Source organism: Rhinoderma darwinii, chromosome 8, assembly GCF_050947455.1.
Source record: "Rhinoderma darwinii isolate aRhiDar2 chromosome 8, aRhiDar2.hap1, whole genome shotgun sequence".
Classification (NCBI taxonomy): Eukaryota; Metazoa; Chordata; class Amphibia; order Anura; family Rhinodermatidae; genus Rhinoderma; species Rhinoderma darwinii.
Window position 1 is genome coordinate 11,305,288 of NC_134694.1, and position 23,797 is coordinate 11,329,084.

Here is a 23,797-nt window from a genome sequence, read left to right on the forward strand (position 1 = left end):
TACTGTATGCAAATACGGATCCACAGTCATCTGTAAATATGGTCTTTTTTACGGATACGCAAAACAAAACAGGGCTGGCGTCGCATAGCAATGCTTTTGCGATTCACAGATGGCTAGGGATCCACCTCCGTAGCCGTCCGCAAATATGGAAGCACCCATAGACTTCTATGGGGAGTCCGTGACATGGACAAAAATAGGACATGTTCTATAATTTGCTGATTACAGCACGGACATGCATCCGTAAATATACTGAAAGGTGAGAAATGAAAGGATCCGCAATTTCATCAGTAATTACGGATGAAAACTACGGTCGTGTGCATTGGTCCTAACTCGTATTATGCACACATGGGTTTTACAAAATCACGATTTGTGTTTTGTGTCAAAAAATCGGGGCAAGAAAAAAAAACCACCACAGAAGGAGATATGTGTGAATGAGACCTTCAGGGCTTAGTTCACACACAGGGAGTTTAATAAAAAACTGGTGCAAATGTAAAGTGGGATAGTTGACCATAGCAGCCAATCCGATTATAGCTCCAACTTTATCTGTGTCCCCTTTGAAAATCTGGCATCATTTTGTCCAATTTTCCCTTGCACCAGTTTTGATTACCCCCTAAACCACAACCCGGATGGTATTTTTTTTCTGCAGGGAAATGTTACATTGAAGTAATTTAGATCTGAGTTAATCTCATTCACATGTTGCTTTTGAAAACATCGAACAGTAATTTATAAATTTTCCATAAGTGGTTATCCGGGATGTGATTTAATTTTTTTTAATAGGGGCTGCAATTTAAATTAACCCAAAAAAGTAATACTTACCTATTCTTGCCCCCAGCGAGCCAGCGCTAAGGCTTCGTCGGCACTCCCGGTGGTTGTTTACTTGCACGTAGCGTGTGACAGCTGCAGCCAATCAGAGGGCTCATGCGTGACTGCAGCTCTGTTTAAACAGGGGACTTGGGAACCCTCTTTTTTTTAATCCGTGGGTATCCCAGCAGTGGGACCCCAGCGATCAAACACATCGCCTTTCCTGTGGATGTTAGGGTGGGATATCCCCTTTAAATAAGTACTGAAAATATGTTTCCTATGATTTTGATAAATGCTATTTTATACTAATCCTGTTTTATTTTATTTTTCTTTCGAATAGTTTCTGTGACCCTAATATGACGTACAAATACAAAAAGAAGATCTTATTATGTCTGTCCATTACGATGACTTTCACCTTTTTACTGGGGGTTCTAAGAGGCAATTCACCGATCTCTCCATCTGTGATAAAAAGTTTTGAGTGCACCTGTTCTAATGGTAAACTTAGCACCGATACAATCACAGCACTGGAAGACAACCAGACGTTCATCATATCACCGTACTACGACAACAGAGATGACGACAAGCCTATGGTGCGGGTTCTCAGCATTATCCACCATCAAAAAGTAAAGAAACTGTACTGCTATTTCTGCTGCTCTACAGACAAGAGTGTGCAGATTTCCGAGGCGCTCCTAGATAAGCATAGTGATCGATTTGCCTTTCCCTATGTCACAACGGACCTTTTATGTGAGGAGCCACCAGATTGCCATGCTGAGTATTTATCTGTCCACACATCTCCATCTAGAAAAACACACTTACCTCTATTCCAAATACAAAACCGAAACGTGAAACCATTTTCTGCCAATTTTACGGTCTGCATTTCCACCATGTTTGGGAATTACAGTAATGTCTTACAATTCATTCAGACCATGGAGATGTACCAGATCCTGGGGGCACAAAGGGTCATGATCTACCTTAACAGCTGTAGCCCACAAATGGAAAAAGTTATGCTGTATTATATTGCAAGAGGAATCCTAGAAGTGGTAGCTTGGCCAATCCAACGTTATCTCAGGCCTAGCAAAGCATGGCACCATTCAGTTGATCCCAAAGATATAGGTTATTATGGTCAGTTGGCCACACTCAATGACTGCATTTATAAGAATATGTACAGGACTAGGTTTGTGCTACTCAATGATATTGATGAGATCATTTTGCCATTTTCTCACATGTCTTGGGGTTCGCTGATGGAAAGCCTTCAACAACAGAAGCCAAAAGATGGCATTTTCCTATTTGAAAATCACATTTTTCCTCAGACTGTACCCATTGATAGAAGCTTCTCTGATATTTCATCATGGAAAGATGTGCCGGGATATAACATACTGCAGTATGTCTACCGTGAACCAGATAGACCGAATTATTTCAATGCTCGGAAGATGATTGTGGATCCCAGGAAAGTGATTCAGACATCTGTACACTCCATTTTAAAAGGTTATGGACATCACGTAAAAGTCTCACTGGAAACAGCCCTTGTTTACCACTGCAGAGGACCTCTTCAGAAGAAATTACCAAAGACTAAATTAATAAAAGACAAGACTATATGGAAACATAACGCCTCTCTTATCAAAAATGTTAATAAAGTTCTGAATGAAATATCTTTCCAGTGATAAAATGATCCCCACACATGTAGAAAGCCATAGATGGAGATCACGATTGGCGACATATCTATGGGCCTGGATATTGAGTTTATAGGAAGCAAAGACTGATGGAAGACTCCCTCTCTATGCGCAAAAAAACGGTGGGCAATGAATATGTGTGTTGGTTGCTTTTTATTACTGTTTTATGGCATAATATATTTTGTTACTTTATTAACTGTGTTTGTTCGTTTATTTAAATTCTATTGTGTTCTGTTCACAAGATTATTAAAGGGGTTGTTGCATCTAAACAACCGCTTCTGAAACTATATATTTAGGGTGTGTTCCCATCAGCGTTCGGTTCCGATTATGGGTTCCGCTAGACCTTTTTGTCGGAGGAACCCAACGACGGAAAGGCAAACGGAAAACATAGCTTCCGTTTGCATTACCATTGATTTCAATGGTAATGCTTCCGTTGCAAATGGTTTCATTTTGTCTCCGTTGCATAAGGTTTCCTTTTTTTGACGGAAACCATAGCGCAGTTGACATGGCAACTATCGTCAACGAGCGTTCTATGAATGATCATTTGCCCGTGAAAAGGGCCTTAAAACTCTATAAATGAGCTCCAACCCCTGCTGGGCCCCGTATCTAAGCCTAGCATGTGTGATACTGTCTGCTGTGCCCTGAATCTGATCCTATTTAGTGGCGGAGCTATAGTGTAAATGTGAGCGCTCTGTGCATTTGTGATTTTCGAAAGCTCTCACCACACATCAATGGCATGTGTGAACCTGACCTAATCTGCAGTGTTGTAGAAGGAGCTAGTTTTCTGTGAAATAAAAAAGTAATAAATCCATCCGTTACCTCTTTCCGGTTTTCACAAAAAAAAATTGTATAAGCAATAAAAAAAGTAAACCTAATTGGTATTGTGGCATCTGTAAAAGTCTGAACTAGGAAAATATTACAATATTATCATCAAGTATTTTTAGGTTATCTCGCTTCCCAAAAACAATGGAATTAAAAGCGACCAAAAAGTTGCATGTACCCCAAAATGGTACCGATAAAAACTACAGACTGTAGCGTCCATGGCCGTGGACCGTCGGGTTTACTCAACACCTGGCGGCCGCAGCCAAGGATCTGTGAGCGCTGGCTTGTCATCTCCTTCCCAGGAGACGCCAGAGCTCACTTCCGCTCCGGTCCGCTGTGTCCCGTAGGGTGCGCGTACATGCTCGTGCCCGGCCTTAAAGGCACGAACATGGGAAATCATCATCAACCCTCCCCCCCCCCATGATTTCCTGGACTATAAGAAGGGCCCTGCTCCTTTGCTCATGCCTGAGCGTTGTTCGTATTTCCATGTCAGTTTTGCAAATGGTCCTTTAGTGTGATCCTGTTCCTGTTGTTACCCGTGCCCTGCTACCTGTATCCCGTGCTGTGTTCTTGTTCCTGAGCCTGTTAGTGTTGGAGTCGTGTCCTACTGCACATACTGTCTGCCACGTCCAGTGTTATCTGGTGCAACCTGCTGTCATCTGCCACGTCTGGCGTAACCTGCTGCACCCACCTCCATTCGTGCTAAAGCCTTGGCCACTGTCTGGACTATTCAGGTACCCTTGTGCTGGATTTTATATAGCTTGGGTGCTCTGTTGCTTGGCCGGCTGCCTCCCCGCTACGGCAGTGCGGCCTAGTGGGTCCACATACCCACAGACCGTGACAGTATGCACAGGCCATGGACCCCGTTGGTCAACCTGAGACCTTGACGACAAAAGCCATGCTGGCAGAGAGGCAAGACCTTCAGTCACGGCATGACCAACTCCTCCTGTCGGTGAACACCATTGCACATCGGCTGGTTACTCAAGCCACAGTCATCACCGCACCTATTCCTGATGTTCCTCCTGTCTGTACAGTGCCTATCCCCTATGCTTCCTGACGCTACTTCCTCGCTCTGACGGAGACACAAGGTCCTGCAGAGGATTTCTGAATCCGTGCCAGATCCACTTCAGACGACATGCCAGGGCCTTCTCATCTGATGATGCTAGGATCGCCTTCATAATCTCTCTCCTTACTGGCAAAGCCCTGGCATGGGCAAATCCTCTGTGGGAACATCAGGGACCAGAGACTCGTGACTTGCAGTGCTTTTTACGGACTTTCCGTTCGATATTTGAAGAACCTGGGAGATTTTCTTCTGCTGCTGCATCCCTGCTGACCCTACACCAGGGAGACCTCTCCATGGGCGAGTATGCCGTTTAGTTTCGTACCCTGGCTGCTGAACTAACCTGGAACAATGAGGCCTCGGTAGACACATTCTGGCAGAGACTGTCTTTTGGGATTAAAGATGAGCTGGCCGCTCGCGATCTGCCACCTACCCTGGACGATCTCATCCTACTAGCCATCCGGGTTGACATGAGGATCCGGGAGCGTTCCCAAGAGGTTCTGTGGGAGAGAGGATTTCCTAGACTGGTTTCTACTTTCCAGCAATCCCTACTGTCCTCTTCTGTCATTCCACCAGAGGAGCCTATGCAGATGGACCGGGCCAAATTGTCTACCCAGGAGAGACAAAGCGGATGCACTTCAGGACTTTGTCTGTATTCCAGCCTCGGAGGCCATGTTGTGCGTTTGTGTCCCCAAAGGCCAGAGACCCCATCGCCTAGGATTGGTTGGAGAGATGACCCTAGGTGGAAGGGTACCAAATAAAAGATTTAATTCCAAGCTGACCGTTCCTGTGACTGTAGTGTCTGGCGAGAAGACGCACCGGGTTTCTGCCTATCTGGACTCTGGGTCCGCGGCAAACGTCATTCAAAATGATCTAGTGGATCGTCTCCAGATCCTCTGGAGACATCTTTGGCTGTTGCCTCGGTGAACTGGCTGGACTGCCTCTGCCCGATCCGATTGTATCTGCGTCAACGCTGTGTCAACTGGGCCAAAATAATAATATTTTCCAGTTTCCCAGTATATTATATGGTACATTAAATACTACAACTCTTATGGCCCTAGTATGGATATGTCCTTGGAACAATAAAAAAGTTATGACACGTGAAATGCAACGATGGAAAAACTAAAATGAAAAAAATAAAATGAGCTGTGTCTTCTTCTTCCTCTTCCCCCACCCCGGGAGATCAACCTGGATTCTTTCCTTCTTTTGCCCTGTTCACTTTGGCACATGCTTTTATGGATATCATATCTAGTTGTACAGTTGTTTGGGTTAATATTCTGATGCCAATTTAGGATGCTTCCTTATGTGTATCCTGCTTGTACTTCTATTGTTTTAACTTGGCCTGCAAAATGGAACCGTATGATTTGATTGTTTTCTCTTTATTATATAATTGAGAAATTATCAATTATTATTTAAAAAAAAAAAAAAAAAAGTTTAACATATTAATAGGGGGTCAGATTGCTGGGACCCCACTAAAACAAAAGGATTGTGATATTATTCAGTGGGTGTGTGAGATATCCAGATATGAAATCACACATAACATATTATATATAGATGAGTGTAACAAAATAAAGAATCAATCCATTAAGCCAAGAGTTTCCATAATCTGTATGCCTGGGCTCAATTGTGCTTGTCAAAGGCCTTTAGCAGAGTTAATCAAGATATGCAGATAACATTGAGAGAAAAGTCAATCAGCATTGCTAATCAGTATATACAGATAGGTGTTTATAGTCAATTGTATAAAGGTTTTATCCTATTCAAGTGTGAGTGACATGGTCAGCACGTCTACCTGTGGGTTTTTTACTATTCGGGCCTGTTCACATCACCGTTCGCTTTCGGTTCCGGGGTTCCATCAGAGGCTTCCGTCGGTTGAACCCCGCAACAGAAAGTGAAACCACAGCTTTCGTTTCAGTCACCATTGATATCAATGGTGACGGAAACATCGCTAATGGTTTCCGTTCGTAACCATTCCTGCAGATGTCTGTTTTTCCGACCGAATCAATAGCGCAGTCAACTCTGCTATTCCGTCAGAAAAACGAAAATCTGCCGGAATGGTGACGAACGGAAAACATTAGCGATGTTTCCGTCACCATTGATATCAATGGTGACTGAAACGGAAGCTGTGGTTTCACTTTCACTTTCCGTTGCGGGGTTCACCCGACGGAAACCTCAGACGGAACCCCGGAACGGAAAGCGAATGGTGATGTGAACAGGCCCTTATATGCAAATGTAGGAAGATTAACAGAACATGCTAACTACGGAACATCGGAACAGAGCCCTGACTACGGTATTGTTTTCGTCAAAACTACAGAACCCTTGCACAACTGAGACAAACGGAAACCATTGGAACCGGATCCGTTACCATTGAAATCAATGGTGATGGAAACGGAAACCTATGGGTTTTGTTTGTGTCTGTCAGGGCTCTGTTCCGGCGGAACGGAGCCCTAGCGCAGATGTCTATGAAGCCATATATGCGTGACATCGTAATTCTTCCTGCGCATATTGAAGAGCACGGATAGATCAAAACATTTCTTCATTCATGAAGGGGAGACGCAGTGACTACAGGCTGGAAAGGCCGCGTACAGCCGGAGTCCCAAAATGGGTAGGGTAAAATACCCAGGATTGGGTCACTGGGAGATCACAAGTTACATCGCTAGAAAGGAGGACATCCCTGGGAAAGGAAGGAGGGATCCTGAGGAGAAAGCCAACAAAGGCCAGGAGGAACTCCTTCTGTCTTTATTCTTGACAGTGTATTTGTCTTACTAGCGTTGATGTTGCCTTGGGTTATTGTTTATTCTGATTTCTTGTCTTCGGACTTTCCTGGTGGCTGTGTTTTTGTAAACCAGGTTCTTATGTCTAGGGATTAACCCCTTAGTGACCACCAATACGCCTTTTCACGGCAGTCACTAAGGGGCCTTAGGCTAGGCCGTCGCCTTTTCACATCAGCCCAGTCTAAGCCCTGAACGGGTGTCCTGTGCAGACTGGGACCTTGGCTCGGCTGTCTGATGACAGCCGGGCTCCTGCTCCAACGACCGCGATCAAAGTTTACGTCTATCGCGGCCGTTTAACCTGTTATGCCGCGGTCAATAGCGGCATTTAAATTGTTTACAGAGGGAGGGAACTCTCTCTCTCACCCATCGGCGGCCTGTCCTAATAGATCGCCTGCCATATTAAGGGTATGTGCACACGGCCTATTTTCGGCCGTTTTTCGGGCTGTAAACGGCCGAAAAATTGGAAGCAGAACACCTCCAAACATCTGCCCATCGAAACAGAATGCAGTTTTTCCCATTGTTTCGACGGGCCGTTTTTTTTGCGCGGCCGTTTTGAAAAACGGCCACGTAAAAAAACTAGCAACGAAAAAGAAGTGCTCGTCACTTCTTGGAACGCTTTTGGAGCCGTTTTTCATTGTCTATATTAAACGGCTCCAAAAACGGCAGTGAAACACGCTGCGAAAATCGCGAGTGGCTTAAAAAACATCTGAAAATCAGGAGCTGTTTTCCCTAAGGGTATGTTCACACGGCCAAATTTCAGACGTATACGAGGCGTATTATGCCTCGTTTTACGTCTGAAAATAGGGCTGCAATACGTCGGCAAACATCTGCCCATTCATTTGAATGGGTTTGCCGACGTACTGTGCAGACGACCTGTTATTTACGCGTCGTCGTTTGACAGCTGTCAAACGACGACTCGTAAAAATACAGCCTCGTCAAAAGAAGTGCAGGACACTTCTTTCAGACGTTTTTGGAGCTGTTTTCTCATAGACTCCAATGAGAACAGCTCCAAAAACGAGTTGGTAAAAAAATGAGTTGGTAAAAATGCGAGTTGGTAAAAAACGTCTGAAAAGCAGGGTCTGTTTTCCCTTGAAAACAGCTCTGGATTTTCAGACGTTTTGGTTGACTACGTGTGAACATACCCTAAGGGTATGTTCACACGTAGTCAACCAAAACGTCTGAAAATCCAGAGCTGTTTTCAAGGGAAAACAGACCCTGCTTTTCAGACGTTTTTTACCAACTCGCATTTTTACCAACTCATTTTTTTACCAACTCGTTTTTGGAGCTGTTTTCATTGGAGTCTATGAGAAAACAGCTCCAAAAACGTCTGAAAGAAGTGTCCTGCACTTCTTTTGACGAGGCTGTATTTTTACGAGTCGTCGTTTGACAGCTGTCAAACGACGACACGTAAATAACAGGTCGTCTGCACAGTACGTCGGCAAACCCATTCAAATGAATGGGCAGATGTTTGCCGACGTATTGTAGCCATATTTTCAGACGTAAAACGAGGCATAATACGCCTCGTATACGTCTGAAATTTGGCCGTGTGAACATACCCTAAGGGTATGTTCACACGGCCTATTTACGGACGTAAATCGGGCGTTTTTGCCCCGAATTACGCCCGAAAATAGCGCCTCAATAGCGCTGACAAACATCTGCCCATTGAAAGCAATGGGCAGACGTTTGTCTGTTCACACGAGGCGTATATTTACGCGCCGCTGTCAAATGACGGCGCGCAAATAGACGCCCGCGTCAAAGAAGTGACCTGTCACTTCTTTGGCCGTAATTGGAGCCGCTATTCATTGACTCCAATGAATAGCAGCGCTAATTACGGCCGTAATTGACGCGGCGTTCAAGCGCCTGCACATGCCGGTACGGCTGAAATTACGGGGATGTTTTCAGGCTGAAACATCCCCGTAATTTCAGCCGTTACGGACCCCCGCCGTGTGAACATACCCTTACACTGACAGGCAATAATGCTTTGGTATACTAAGTATACCAAAGAATTATAGCAGCGATCTAAAGATTGCATAGTAAAGTCCCCTAGTAGGACAACAAAAATAGGTAAGTAATTTGAAATAAAAATGATAAAAATTACAGTAAAATAATCAATTTTTTTTCCATAAAAAGTGGTTTTATTTTGTATAAGTGTAAAAAATAAATAAAAGTACACATATATGGTATCGCCACAACCATAATGACTCAAACACTAAAGTTAATATGTAATTTAAACCGCAAGGTGAACAGCGTAAAAAACAAAACGCAAAAACAATGGCGAAATTGCTATTTTTTTCCATTGCCCCCCCCAAAAATGTCATAATAAAAGTTAATCAATAAGTTCCATGTCCCCCAAAACAGTACCAATCAAAACTACATCTCGTCACGCAAAACACAAATGCAAAAAATCACTACATTGACAGAAAAATAAAAAAATTACGGCTCTTGGAAAGTGACAATGCAAAAACAAATTAAAAAGAGTTTTTATTGTGCAAAAGTCGTAAAACATCAAAAACCTAAACATAATAAAAAAATGTACCCCAAAATGGTGCCATTAAAAAGTACAACTAATCCCTCAAAAAACAAGTCCTCATACAGCTATGTCAACAGAAATATAAAAAAGTTATAGCTCTTTGAATGCGACTGTAGAAAAAAAAAATAAAAAAAAAATAGCTTGGTCATTAGGGCCTAAAATAGGCTGGTCACTAAGGGGTTAATGAAGAATTGCTTTAGTGTCTTGAAGTTTATTTGGTGGTGGTGTTACTTTAATTGTGGTGGTGTTTGTGAACTTTAACCCCTTCACGACCACCCCACGTAGATTTAACGGGTTGCAAAGCTGGTCGTCGTGCCTGCAGCCCGTTAATCCACGTGTGCTCCTAACCGAGCACACAGACGCTCCCCGCAGCTCGGCATCTCCCAGTACAGGCTGCTACTAGCAGCCTTAGTACTGGGGGAAAACATCGGGTCGGATCACAGCGGTGATCCGAATTGATTAACCCCTTAATTGCGGCAGTCAATAGTGACCGCCGCATTTAAGTTGTTATAGCAACATCGGCACCCCGCTACGCGATTGCGGGGGCCGATTGTTGCGGGGGGCGATTGCTATGGCAACCAGAAGCCTAACAAAGGCTTTCTATCTGCCATTACATTAGCCGATTAGGCCCCGCCCGGAGGCGGAGCCTGATCGGCTTGCTGTCAGTGAACAACTGACAGTGCTAATACATTGGACTACATGGGTAGTGCAATGTATTAGAACATCAAACAAACAGTTGGACCTTCAAGTCCCCTAGTGGGACTAAAGAAAAGTGTAAAAAAAGTAAAAATAAAAGTTGTAAAAATACAATAAAAGTTTCAAATAATAATGCAAATCACAATCGCCCTTTTTCCTTTATCAAGTCATTTATTATTGAAAAAAATAATAAAGCCATACATATTTGGTATCGCTGCGACCGTAACGACCTTAACTATAAAAATATTATGTTATTTATTCCGCACAGTGAACGCCGTAAAAAAAAAACAAAAAAATACTGACATAATTGCTATTTTTTGGTCACTTTGTCTTCCAAAAATTTAAATAAAAAGTGATCAAAAAGTCACATGTACCCAAAAATGGTACCTATAAAAACTATAACTCGTCTCGCTAAAAATAAGCTCTCATACAGCTCAGTCGACGAAAAATGTAAAACCGTTATGGCTCTCACAACTTGGCGACAGAAAAAATCCATTCTCTTTACAAAGGTTATTTTATAAAACCGAACAATACCCCAATATATACTAGTGGTCTTAGTGACTAGATAACAAGCCCAGAAGAAGAAACAAGTCACGACCAGATAATTGAAAAAATACAAACAGTCTTTATTGAAGTTAATTTAGACACAGAGACAACAAACAGACAATTAAATATATTAAAATACCATAAACCTCGAACAAGAATGGAATCCGAACCAAAAAAGCAGAGCGACCCCCAGATAGTAAAATATGGTCACAATCGACTCCTATATACGTCAGGGGTGACGAAGCATGAGCGAAACGCGCGTCGGGTCAAGCAGAGGTCCCCCTTCCTGATCCGGATCTCCTATTCATCTTGTACCATGTAGGTGTAGGTACATTGCTCAGTGTGCTATATGTGCTTAGGACTGCATTCTAGACTTTTTTACTATTTACACTATGCATACGTGTCCATCTGTGCAAATGTATTATGCCTAGCACTTGCCTTAATAGTTTATACTTATGCACTTTAGCTGTATATAGGAGTCGATTGTGACCATATTTTACTATCTGGGGGTCGCTCTGCTTTTTTGGTTCGGATTCCATTCTTGTTCGAGGTTTATGGTATTTTAATATATTTAATTGTCTGTTTGTTGTCTCTGTGTCTAAATTAACTTCAATAAAGACTGTTTGTATTTTTTCAATTATCTGGTCGTGACTTGTTTCTTCTTCTGGGAAAGGTTATTTTATTGTGCAAAAAGTTGTAAAACATAAAAAAGTTCTATAAATTAGGTATCACCGGAATCGTATTGACCCGCAGAATAAAGCTAACATGTAATTTATAACGCGTGGTGAACGCTGTATAAAAAGAATTAAAAAAATAATGTCAGAATTGCTGTTTTTTGGTCACCTTGCCTCCCCAAAAAAAAAGGATAACGTGATCAAAAAGTTGCATGTACCCCAAAATGGTACCAATGAAAGCTACAGCTCGTCCCGCAAAAAAAACAGCCCTCATACCACTACGTCTATGAAAAAATAAAATGAGTTAAGGCTCCAATAAGCCAGGAAATAAAAATATGCAGTTGTGCCGGCCCGAGGGAAACCTTTCTTCTGTTTCAAGTGGCGAATTATCAAGGCCCCTAAAATTAGGGAACCAGGAAGGGGAGGGCCCAAACATATCTGCTGAAAGCGAGGGTGCCCGTATTATACCAGGACAACACTTCTCAGCAAAATTCCTCAAACTGCAAAGGTGCGGAGTGTGGACCAAAAGGGGGATAAGAAAGGACACAGTTTATCAGTGCAACACCGGCCTGTGCAGAAAGGATTGTGTCACAGCGTAACACACATCTATGGATTATTTTATTGTTTTTGTTTACCCCATTATTATACCACCTGACTATGCCCCTTATATACTCCGCCCGGCTTACATGTACCCCACATTATAAACGGAAACACCAGTAAGACTCAATACAAGACTACTACAAGCAAAATCCACACTCCAAAAGCCAAATGGCGCTACCTCCCTTCTGAACCCTACAGTGTGCCCAAACAGCAGTTTACTTCCACATATATGGCATCGCCATACCCGGGAGAACTCTTTTAACAATTTTTGGGGTGTGTGTCACCAGTGGCACAAGCTGGGCGAAACATATTGGCATATCTATAGAAAAAAAATCACATTTTCACTCTGCAACATCGAGTGCACACCAATTTCTGCCAATCACCTGTGGTGTTAATATGCTCACTACACCCCCCCCCCCTAAGTGAATACCTTGAGGGGTATAGTTTCCAAAATGGGGTCACTTCTGGGGGGGATCCACTGTTTTGGTCCTACAGGGACATTGCAAATGCGACATAGCGCCCAGAAACCAATCCAGCAAAATCTGTGCTCCAAAAGCCAAATGGTGCTCCTTCTCTTCAGATCCTTGCCGTGTGCCCAAACAGCAGTTTATGACCACAAATGGGGTATTGCCGTACTCCAGAGAAGTTGCTTTACAAATGTTGTTTTTTTTTATTCCTTTATTTGTTGAGAAAATGAAAAATTTTGAGCTAAAGCTACGTCTTATTGGAAAAAAAGGATTTTTTTTTATCTTCACTGCCCAATTCTAATAAAATCTATGAAACCCCTGTGGGTTCAAAATGCTCACTACACCCCTAGATGGATTCTTCAAGGGGTGTAGTTTCCTGAATGGAGTTACTTTTTTTGGTGTTTTCACTGTTTTGGTCCCTTAGGGGCTTTGCAAATGCGACGTGGTCTCCGCAAACCATTCCTGCTAAATCTGAGCTGCAAAAACCAAATGGCGCTCTTTCCCTTCTAAGCCCAACCGTTTATTACCACATGTGGGGTATTGTTTTACTCGGGAGAAATTGCTTTACAAATGTAGTGGTGCATTTTCTCCTTTTAGCCCTTGTGGAAATTAGAAAAAATTAGCTAAACCTACATTTTCTTTGAAAGAATGTAGATTTTCATTTTCACGGCCTACTTCCAATAATTTCTCCAAAAAACCTGCGGGGTCAAAATGCTCACTATACCCCTAGATAATTTCCTCAAGGGGTATAGTTTCCGAAATGGGGTCACTTTTGTGGGATTTCCACTGTTTTGGCGCCGCAAGAGCCTTTCAGACCCGACATGGTGCCTAAAATATTTTCTAATAAAAAAGGAGGCCCCAAAATCCTCTAGGTGTTCCTTTGTTTCTGAGGCCTGTGCTGCAGTCAATAAGTGCACTAGGGCCACATGTGGGGTATTTCTAAAAACTGCAGAATCTGGGCAATAGATATTGAGTTGCGTTTCTCTGGTAAAACTTTCTGTGTTACAAAAAAAATAGATGAAATATTAATTTCTGCAAAAAAAAAAAGAAATTTGAAAATTTCACATCTACTTTGCCTTAATTCCTGTGAAACATCTAAAGGGTTAAGAAACTTTCTAAATGCTGTTTTGAATACTTTGAGGGGTGAAGTTTTTAAAATGGGGTGACTTATCGAGGGTTTCTAATATATAAGGCCCTAAAATCCACTTCACAACTGAACTGGTCCCTGTAAAAATAGCCTTTTGAAATTTTCTTGAAAATGTAAGAAATTGCTGCTAAAGTTCTAAGCCTTGTAATGTCGTAGAAAAATAAAAGGATGTTTAAAAAACAATGCCAATCTAAAGTAGACATGTGGGGGATGTTAATTAGCAACAATTTTGTGTGGTATTACCATCTGTCTTACAAGCAGATACATATAAATTTAGAAAAATGCTAATTTTTGCAATTTTTCGCTAAATTTTGGTGTTTTTCACAATTAAATACTTAATGTATCGAGCAAATTTTGCCAGTAACATAAAGTCCAATGTGTCACGAGAAAACAATCTCAGAATCGCTTGGATAGGTAAAAGCATTCCGAAGTTATTACCACATAAAGTGAAACATGTCAGATTTGAAAAAATTGGCTGCGTCCTGAAGGCCAAAACAGGCTGTGTCCTGAAGGGGTTAATGGGATTTTGCTATTTTGTATTTATCAGTTTTATGCTGTACAGTTGATTTTTAGATTAATACAATTCTATATATCTATATATATATATATATATATATATATATATATATAATTGTGTGTGTATGTATATATAATATCTATACGCACCTTTTTGTTGATGTGCTTTCTTTGCTGACCGTTCCACGTGAGATTGTTGTTGATCAGTACGAGTATTATCATTTCGTATTAACATTGTCAATAATAATATTCTTACATATTACCACCGATATGAACACTACAACGTATCCTTGAAGTATTTTTGCATACATTTTTGTAATACAGAATGACAAACAGTTTTTGTTAAATATATATATTTTTTTAAATTGGGAGACCTTTTTATAGTTTTTATTTTTACATTTGCATAAAAGTGGACAATTTCAACCTAAGGGTATGTGCACACACACTAATTACGTCCGTAATTGACGGACGTATTTCGGCCGCAAGTACCGGACCGAACTCAGTGCAGGGAGCCGGGCTCCTAGCATCATACTTATGTACGACGCTAGGAGTCCCTGCCTCGCTGCAGGACAACTGTCCCGTACTGTAATCATGTTTTCAGTACGGGACAGTTGTCCTGCAGCGAGGCAGGGACTCCTTTCATCGTACATAACTATGATGCTAGGAGCCCGGCTCCCTGCACTGTGTTCGGTCCGGTACTTGCGGCCGAAATACGTCCGTCAATTACGGACGTAATTAGTGTGTGTGCACATACCCTAAGGGTGTACTCACACCGGTCTGCCGTGCAGTCAAACGCGATTTACCGTAATCTGTGTGGTTTTGGCCACGCGTTTTTTACAGGTTAAACATCGTTTTTCTTTTCTTATTCAAAGAATTTTATTTTGTTATATACAGTAAAAACCAAAACTACAAATAGTGCCACAGAGGAACATTGCAGGGGCATTAACAAACACATGGGCACATGTGTTTGAGGTAACAAGTCAAATAACACATTATTTAAGATCCTGTAGGGTATTGGCATACAACTGCGTCAAAAAACGTTTCTTAAAAAATTTGCGTTATGAAAATGTAACATTTTGTTTTTTTAAGGCGTTCTTGGTGGCGTTTTTCTTTTGGTGTCGTTTTGTACATGCTTATTTTCTGCCGCATTTAAAATCCTATAGAGAAGCCTATCGGAAAAACCCTTAAAAAAAACACCATACCCAAAGCATGCTGCGAAGGGAAAAAAAGCGCCACTGACGACAAAATTGCCTCAAAAACACCACAAACAAAAAAATGCAGTTGTGTATAATGCGTTTTATATTTTACTATAGACGTTAATGCAACATCTGGCCGTATAAAAATCGCCTGAAAAATGCTCCAAAACGCTGTCAGTTAAAAAGGAAACCTTAAAATAAATATTCCAGGCCACGAGTGAGGTCCCTTCATATACGTACATACTGTACTGTTGGGTATGGCGCCTTTTTCCGACAAGCGTATTTGTAGACATCCGTAATACAGACCTATTACTGATCATTTCGCATCCGTATTTCATCAGTATTACGGATTTGTTTTAATGATGGGCTGTCTTCTATGGAGATAAATACCGCCAATTTTGCGGTAAAACACATGCAGTGTTTTTGACCGCATGGCGCATTACCAGCCTGTGTGAATACTCCCTAATAACACTTAAAGGGGTGCTCCACGGATAAATGCTGCCCGCTAAAACAATGTACCCCTTCATATACTTACCTTAAAGATTTCTCACCGTTACCTCGCTGCCGCTGTACGGGTCACCTCGCGCTCTCTGTTTACTTGTCTGTTTGATGAAGTGTCGTCCATGGGGACAAAATGGTAGGTGTGGGGGGGGGGCATCTACTCACGGCTGTAGGGACGTCAGATAGGGATGACACTGTAGTGGGCCATGATTGGCAGACATCATGCAGACACGGAACGAGTGGGACGGTGAGGAAGTTTATTATTTTAGCATTTTGGGCGATCATTTTTATATCTGGAAGACGACTTCTACCATTCATTATAGATGACTAAACCCCCCTGACAACCCCTATGGACACTAATGGAAGCCGTCAGCTGTGGTCACCATCTTCTAACCATGTGGGAAAAAAAAATTCCTTCAGAAAAGGCTAAAGCGACCATTACCAGACGAGAGGACGGCGCTCTATCTCTCATACTGGTCAGTGCCGCTATAATGGCAGCTGGGGTCTCTATTTCTATATGTTCCCTGCAGTAATTCTGGATGTTGGTGTCACGTCTTGAGGCTACTTATCTCTCACTTACATTTCTGGACACTTTTTACCTCAGAATTGCTCCAGTTTTGCGTCATTTCTCTCACAATTCTCCTGTCAGGGCTGCGCTCCCTTTTTTACCTCACATCGTCGTCTCCTCACAGCTCACTGCCCCTCCAGCTCCGCCTCTCCCCTCCTGTCACTCAACTGACAGACCACGCCCCCTCTTTTGCAGCATCTTGGGGTCAGTGACTATATCCACTGCTGCAGCTGCACAGACCACGTCTGCTGGGACTTGTAGTCCCCATGGATCAAAATTATTCCATATATACCCCTCCTGCACTTGCAAAAAGTAATGATATTCTCTAATTATATACCTGTATACAGCCAGTCTGACCCTCTTGTCCATTTCATGCCAGCTGTGCCTACTCTTCTGCAGAAAGTCCAATTTTAATACGTAGCATTTTGGAAAACGCATCTTTGTGGCATTTTTCCTCCATTAAATTCATTATTTATTAATTTCAGTTACTTATATTGCGGCAACATAATACGCAGCGCTGTACAGAATGGGGGCAGTAAAAAAGAGGTCATCTTTTTTTTACTGTCCCCATTGGGGGCTCACAATCTAAATTCCGTATTGGTATGTGTGGAAACCGAAAATACCCGGAGGAAACCCACAAAAATATGGGGAGAACATACAACCTCCATGCAGATGTTGTCGTTGGTTGGATTTGAACCCAGGACCCCAGCGCTGCAAGGCAATAGTGCTAACCACTGAGCCACCATGCTGTCCTTTAGAGGGAAAAAATCACTGTAAAAGACCTAATCATGGTACTGTTCAGGTATCGGGTACAGCTGGATGACAGTCCCTGTAGCTGGAGATAGATAGATAATTTGTGATCTATCTATCTATCCTATCTATCTATCTAGTAAACATCCAATAATAGGCAGCACTCTAATGTCAAGGTGACATATGGCACACAATGTTACAATATAATACCTCTACAAAAATGGCCACCGTCGACCTCAGAATACATGTACGCATGCACGGACATGCGCAATTGGTCTTTGCAATACAGACCGGTATCTTAATGAGGATATTCTCCTCAGTTGTAAGCCACAATCATGAGGACCAGGAAGTAGAGAACGCCGGAAATATGAACACACATAAGCATGGATCCATTGTTGATATATGGTAATGTGGCTGTTTTTAATTATACACAGATGTACATGACTAAGATTATTAGTAGTAATCGGCACGTTTTCACTTTATTAACCCCTATCCGCACCAGGACGTAACTGTCCGTCCTCGCGGGAGGTTACTTCCCGCACGAGGACGTACAGTTACTGAGTTAATCGGCGACAGTGTGCACCGGGAACCGGGAGGTCAGCTGTCGCCGACAGCTGACACTCCCCTCTTGCCGGCCGGCCAGCGGTCCTTTGCCGCTGATTTTGGCGCATTAACCCCTTAAATTCGGCGATCGGGTGCAATCGCCGAATTTTAGGGGTTTCTAACATATCGGCAGACCCCCGTCCGAAATCACGGGGTCTGCCGATAGTTAGTATGGCAAACGGAAGCCAAACAATGGCTTCCGGGTCTGCCATGGACGGAAGCCCATCAGGACCAACCTTCGGCTGGTCCTGATAGGCTTCCTGTCAGAGTGACAGGAAGTCACTGTGTCGTTCCCGATGCACACTGTCGGCGACAGTGTGCATCGGGAACTTGGAGATCAGCTGTCCCCGACAGCTGACACTCTCCAGTGTTGCCGATCAGCGGCTCATCGCCGCTGATTTTGGCAATTAACCCGTTACATGCGGGGCTCGATTGCGATCTCCGCATGTAGCGGGTTTGTAGCGCATCAGCAGCCCCCATGCAATCGTGGGGGCTTCTGATGCTTCTGATGGCACCCGGGGGCCAGACAGCGGCCCCCAAGTCTGCCATGTATGTCAGCCTATGAGGATCAGCCTCTGCTGATCCTCGTAGACCAACTGTCAGAGTGACTGTGACGTCACACTGACAGTTGGAATACATTACACTACCTAGGTAGTGTAATGTATTCTAGCAGCGATCAGAGCTGCAGGTCAAAAAAAGAAAGTGTAAAAAGTAAAAAAAAAGTGAACAAAAATATAAAGTGTAAAAAGTAAAAAAAAGTTAATAAAAATGTTTTATAAAAGTGTAAAAATAAAAGGTTTTGTTTTCCTATAATAAGTCATTTATTATAGGGAAAAAATTAAACAGTTAAAAAAAAAGTACACATATTTGGTATCACCGTGTTCGTAACGACCCAATCTATGAAACTATAATGTTAATTTTTCCGCACGGTGAACGCCGCAAACAAAATAAACGGAAAACTGTCAGCATCGCTATTTTTTGGTCACCACCCCTCCCAAGATATAGAATAAAAAGTGATCAAAAAGTCGCATTTACCCAAAATGGTACCAATAAAAACTACAACCCGTCCCGCAAAAAACAAGACCTCCCACAGCTTTTTTGACGAAAAAATAAGAAAGTTACGGCTCAGAATAGCGTGTCCCAGAAAATAAATTATTTTATAGAAACGTAATTTTATTGTGCAAACGCTGCAAAACTTAAAAAAAACTATACACATATGGTATCGGCGTAATCGTACCGACCGGCAGAATAAATTAAAATGTAATTTATTGCGCACGGTGAACGCTGTAATAAATAAAGAATTTAAAGCGCCAAAATCGCTGTTTTTTGGTCACCTTAGCTCTAAAAAAGATCCTGAGGGGCCAAAATGCTCACTATACCCCTAGAAAAATTCCTTGAGGGGTGTAGATTCCAAAATGGGGTCACTTTTGGGGGGTTTCCACTGTTTTGGTCCCTCCGGGGTGTTGCAAACCCGACATGGCACTGAAAACCAATCCAGCAAAATCTGCGCTCCAAAATCCAAAAGGCGCTCCCTCCCTTCTGAGCCCTGCTGTGGGTTCAAATATCAGTTTACGACCACATATGGGGTATTGCCGTAATCGGGAGAAATTGCTTTACAAATTTTGGGGTGCTTTTTCTCCTTTATTCCTTGTAAAAATGAAAAAAAAATCTATGTTTCCACAGAAAAATAGGTGATTTTCATCTTCACAGACTAATTCCACTAAATTCTGCAAAAAAACTGTGGGGTCAATATGCTAACTATACCCCTAGAAAAATGCCTTGAGGGGTGTAGTTTCCAAAATGGGATCACTTTGGGGGGGTTTCGACTGTTTAGGTACCACAAGACCTCCTCAAACCTGACATGGTGCCTAAAATATATTCTAAAAAAAGGAGGCCCCAAAATCCTCTAGTTGCTCCTTTGCTTCTGAGGCCTGTGTTTCAGTCCATTGGGACACTAGGGCCACATGTTGGATATTTCTAAAATCTGCAGAATCTGGGCAATAAATATTGAGTTGCGTTTCTCTGGTAAAAACTTCTGTGTTACAGATTTTTTTTTATTACAAATGAATTTCGGCACAAAAAATGAAATTTGTAAATTTCACCTCTACTTTGCCTTAATTCCTGTGAACCGCCTAAAGGGTTAAAATATTTTCTGAATGTGGTATTGAATACCTTGAGGGGTACAGTTTTCAAAATGGGGTGATTTATGGGGATTTTCTAATATATAAGGCCCTCAAAGCCACTTCAGAACTGAACTGGTCCCTGAAAAAATAGCCTTTTGAAATTTTATTAAAAATATGAGAAATTGCTGCTAAAGTTCTAAGCCTTGTAACGTCCTAGAAAAATAAAAGTACGTGAAAAAAAATGATGCAAACATGAAGTAGACATATGTGGGATGTTAACTAGTAACTATTTTGGGTGGTATTACTATCTGTTTCACAAGCAAATACATTTAAATGTAGAAAAATGCTAATTTTTGCAAATTTTTACTAAAATTTGAAGTTTTTTACAAATAAATATTGACTTTATCGACCAAATTTTTTCACTAACCTAAAGTACAATATGTCACGAGAAAACAATCTCAGAATCGCTTGGATAGGTAAAAGCGTTCCGGAGTTATTACCACATAAAGTGACACATGTCAGATTTGAAAAAATCATCTGTGTCCACAAGGCCAAAACAGGCTGTGTCCTAAAGGGGTTAAAGTTCCAGATGTTATGCTGGACTTATCTTTTTAGCATTTTTACTATTGCTTACACTGTTTGGACTTTTTAATGTATGATAACATGTGACATCGGTATCGATTTTATTGCTATGTATTAATCACTCATTGATTGGGACTACTTTGTTCAGCCCCTATATATCACTATGTTTTGCACTGTTTAATCTGCTTGAGAAAGGCTCCTTGCACAGAGCCAAAACGTGGCATGAGGGCTATTAAAGCTACCTTTTTTTCACCTTGACATTGGAGTGCTTCCTATTATTGGATGTTTACTGGATATGGAACTGTGATCGGGTTCCAAGGGCGTGCACCCATCTATATCTTTAAAGCTGGTGCTGCTGGACAGTGGACTTCCTATCTATCTATCTATCTATCTATCTATCTATCTATCTATCTGTAAAATTGATATTTCTCTAATTTTTTGTTTCTCAGTTAGAAGATATGATGCATTTTGTTACTTCTCTCTTTTAATTTGGAGGTGTTTAACCGTACATAGGGATCACCTAGCCATTAAACGTGTCCTGTGAGACTTATGTTGGTATTACTTGAGCCCTGTGTGCTGCTATTACTTGAGCCCTGTATGTTGGTATTACTTGAGCCCTGTATGTTGGTATTACTTGAGCCCCCCACCAATCAGCAGAATGAAGCGGCTGGAGAGGGCCTGGGTCCCTTCACTGTTTACATGGGCACAGTGGCTTACCCGTACATATGACACTGGCACTCACATTCAAGTGAATGATCATACATTAAAGTGTCACTATTATTTAAAAAACTTGATAGTCACATGTCAGAAGTTTTGATCAGTAGGGGTCTGCGTGCAGAGACCCCACTGATCACTTGAATGAAAGGTCAAAAGTGCCCACTTGATTGCTGTGCTAATTTGGCTGTGATCAGCTGTGATCCTCGGAGAACTAGGGGCAATAGGATTTCTATGAGAATGTACATTTCTCTGCATTACGAGAACCAAACAAAGCTGATCATCGCCAAAGAAGCACAGCACTCAGCTGAACACTTATGCCCCTTCATTCTAGTAATCTTGGAGGTCTACGCACTCAGATCCCCACCGATCAAGACTTCTGATATGTCATTATGTGTCAGAAGTTTTTAAAACAATAGTGACACTTGAAAAAAGTTAAAGGGGTTTTCCTATCAGGGACATTTATGACCTATACACATCATAAATGTTAGATAGATGTGTGTCCCACCTCTGGGACCCGCGCCGATCTCTAGAACGGCGCCCCCTAAACCCCACTCTACTTTTTTCTGCTCCTGCTGCCTCCCGGCCACTTCCTGACTGTATGGACGGGAGTTAAGAAAACACGTAACTCCTATAGTAGTGAATGTCAGTTACGGAAGATGGGACCCGTATCTAACATTTATGACATATCCTGTGGATATGTCATAAATGTCCCTGATGGGAAAACCCCTTTAAAGGGAACCTGTCACCAGCATTTCGCCTATTGAACTTTACTTATCCCTCACTGGCCGCTGCTATCAAAAGTTAATTACCGTTATCCCCTCTCCTAAACCCCTCCTCCGACTGTAAATAACGGTCTGCAAATATTTTGCGCCTTTTATCGTAATAATCCGGTGTCCCTTTGTGCGCACACACCAGAAGAGGATATCAATGAACAAGCGCAGGATTTTGTGTGCTGGGGGAAGGCGAGGAGCTGTCAATCAAAATTAAGGAGGAGGGGTAAACTCGGAAAGACTTGAGCAATGAAGATATGACTCTTTACAAACGAAGATATTACTCTTTTCTGCTCATTAGCATACGGTGTGGGAACACTAAAAAACTGACTACTAAAGCTACAGAGCCGTCTAAGAAGACAATTATAGGTTATATAGAAATGATTTTTCACCCACTACCACCAGGTATTGCTGGTTTAATAGGCGAAATCCAGGTGACAGGTTCCCTTTAAAGCAAAAACGTTACTCTAAATGTCCACAAGAGGGGGCTATTAACCAGCGATTTTACAAGGCTGGACCAATAGGGAAATGTGGATCTATATGATAGTGCTATAGGTTTTGAGTATTGGTCATTAACTTATTGACTGAGAGCTGGACAAAACCATAGGCCGGGTTATACCCAGTAATGTAGAGATGTCGCAAAAAGCCTTCAATTACTACCACATATAAAAATAATTTACTCAATTTCCTTAAAGGAACAGTGTCATCACAAATATTTTTTTTATATGTTAAAGATGTTAGTGCCTTCATATAAACGTTTATTTTCATTTGTGTGTTTGTGTTTTACTGTTTCTTATTTTCACACTTTTTCTTCCCTATGGGGGCTGCCATTTTTTGTTCCATTTCTGTGTGTGTCGATTAACGACACACACAGACATGGAATACGGCAGCCACAGTCCCATAGGGACTGCGAACGGCTCCCGTCCCATTGACTGCCGTGTACGGCGTCTGTGTGGGAACTGCGCATGCGCCGCTCCCACACAGTCCTATTCGAAATTGGCGCCGTCCGGCGCCATTTTCCTGTGGACCGGAAGTCGCGGCTGGACAGTAATATTACTACTTCCGGTCGCGGCTTCCGGACAAGTGCACATGGAACAGCGGCAGCAAAGGGAGCGGACGGGCCGGAGGGAGCCGCGGCGGCAGGAGCAGGTAAGCGATTTCAATGTATGTTAGTGTTTGTGTGTGTTTACTACTGTATGTAAACCTACTACACTGTGGGTTACCTCAAAAAATGGCGACACACAGTGTAGGAGGTTAAACCTTTCCAACCCCTCGTTTATCCCGGCACTAGCCAGGATAAAGGAGGGGGGGATGCTGAGAGCTCACTAGAGCGAGAGCTTTTAACCCAATGTTGCAATGCTGCAATTTTGGGAACTAGCTCCAAACAGCTCCATCTAGTGACCAAAAATGGGTAGTATTATAAATTTGAAAAAATTTATAATATTTCCTGACTCGCGAAAAAAATAAAAAAAATTTGAACAATGTTTAATCACCCACACACTAAATGTTTAAATTTTAAAAAAAAAACATGTTTTTGGGGCGACACCATGCCTTTAAAGGGACAGATCGCCACTCGCTGCACCATTGGTTCAACAGGGGTCACAGGTATGATTAATATATGATCAAGCATTTATACATCTAAACTGAGTGTAAATACTCACACACAGACACTCCACGCACACTCCAC

General features: G+C 42.1%; 1 protein-coding gene and 1 long non-coding RNA gene across 2 annotated transcripts in view; one reads left to right on the forward strand and one right to left on the reverse strand.

The window, feature by feature from the left end:
- The window catches only part of LOC142659197 (uncharacterized), a 40,913-nt gene extending 24,199 nt beyond the window's left edge, over positions 1 to 16,714 (reverse strand). The window contains exon 1 of the long non-coding RNA XR_012850281.1: positions 16,597 to 16,714. This is a non-coding gene — a long non-coding RNA (uncharacterized LOC142659197). The remainder of the gene's footprint in view (positions 1 to 16,596) is intronic.
- On the forward strand, positions 1,206 to 2,573 carry LOC142658915 (uncharacterized). Its single transcript, XM_075834524.1, has one exon. The coding sequence runs from the start codon at positions 1,206 to 1,208 to the stop codon at positions 2,460 to 2,462; it is 1,257 nt and encodes a 418-aa protein (XP_075690639.1). The 3' UTR covers positions 2,463 to 2,573.
- Positions 16,715 to 23,797: the final 7,083 nt, after the last annotated feature.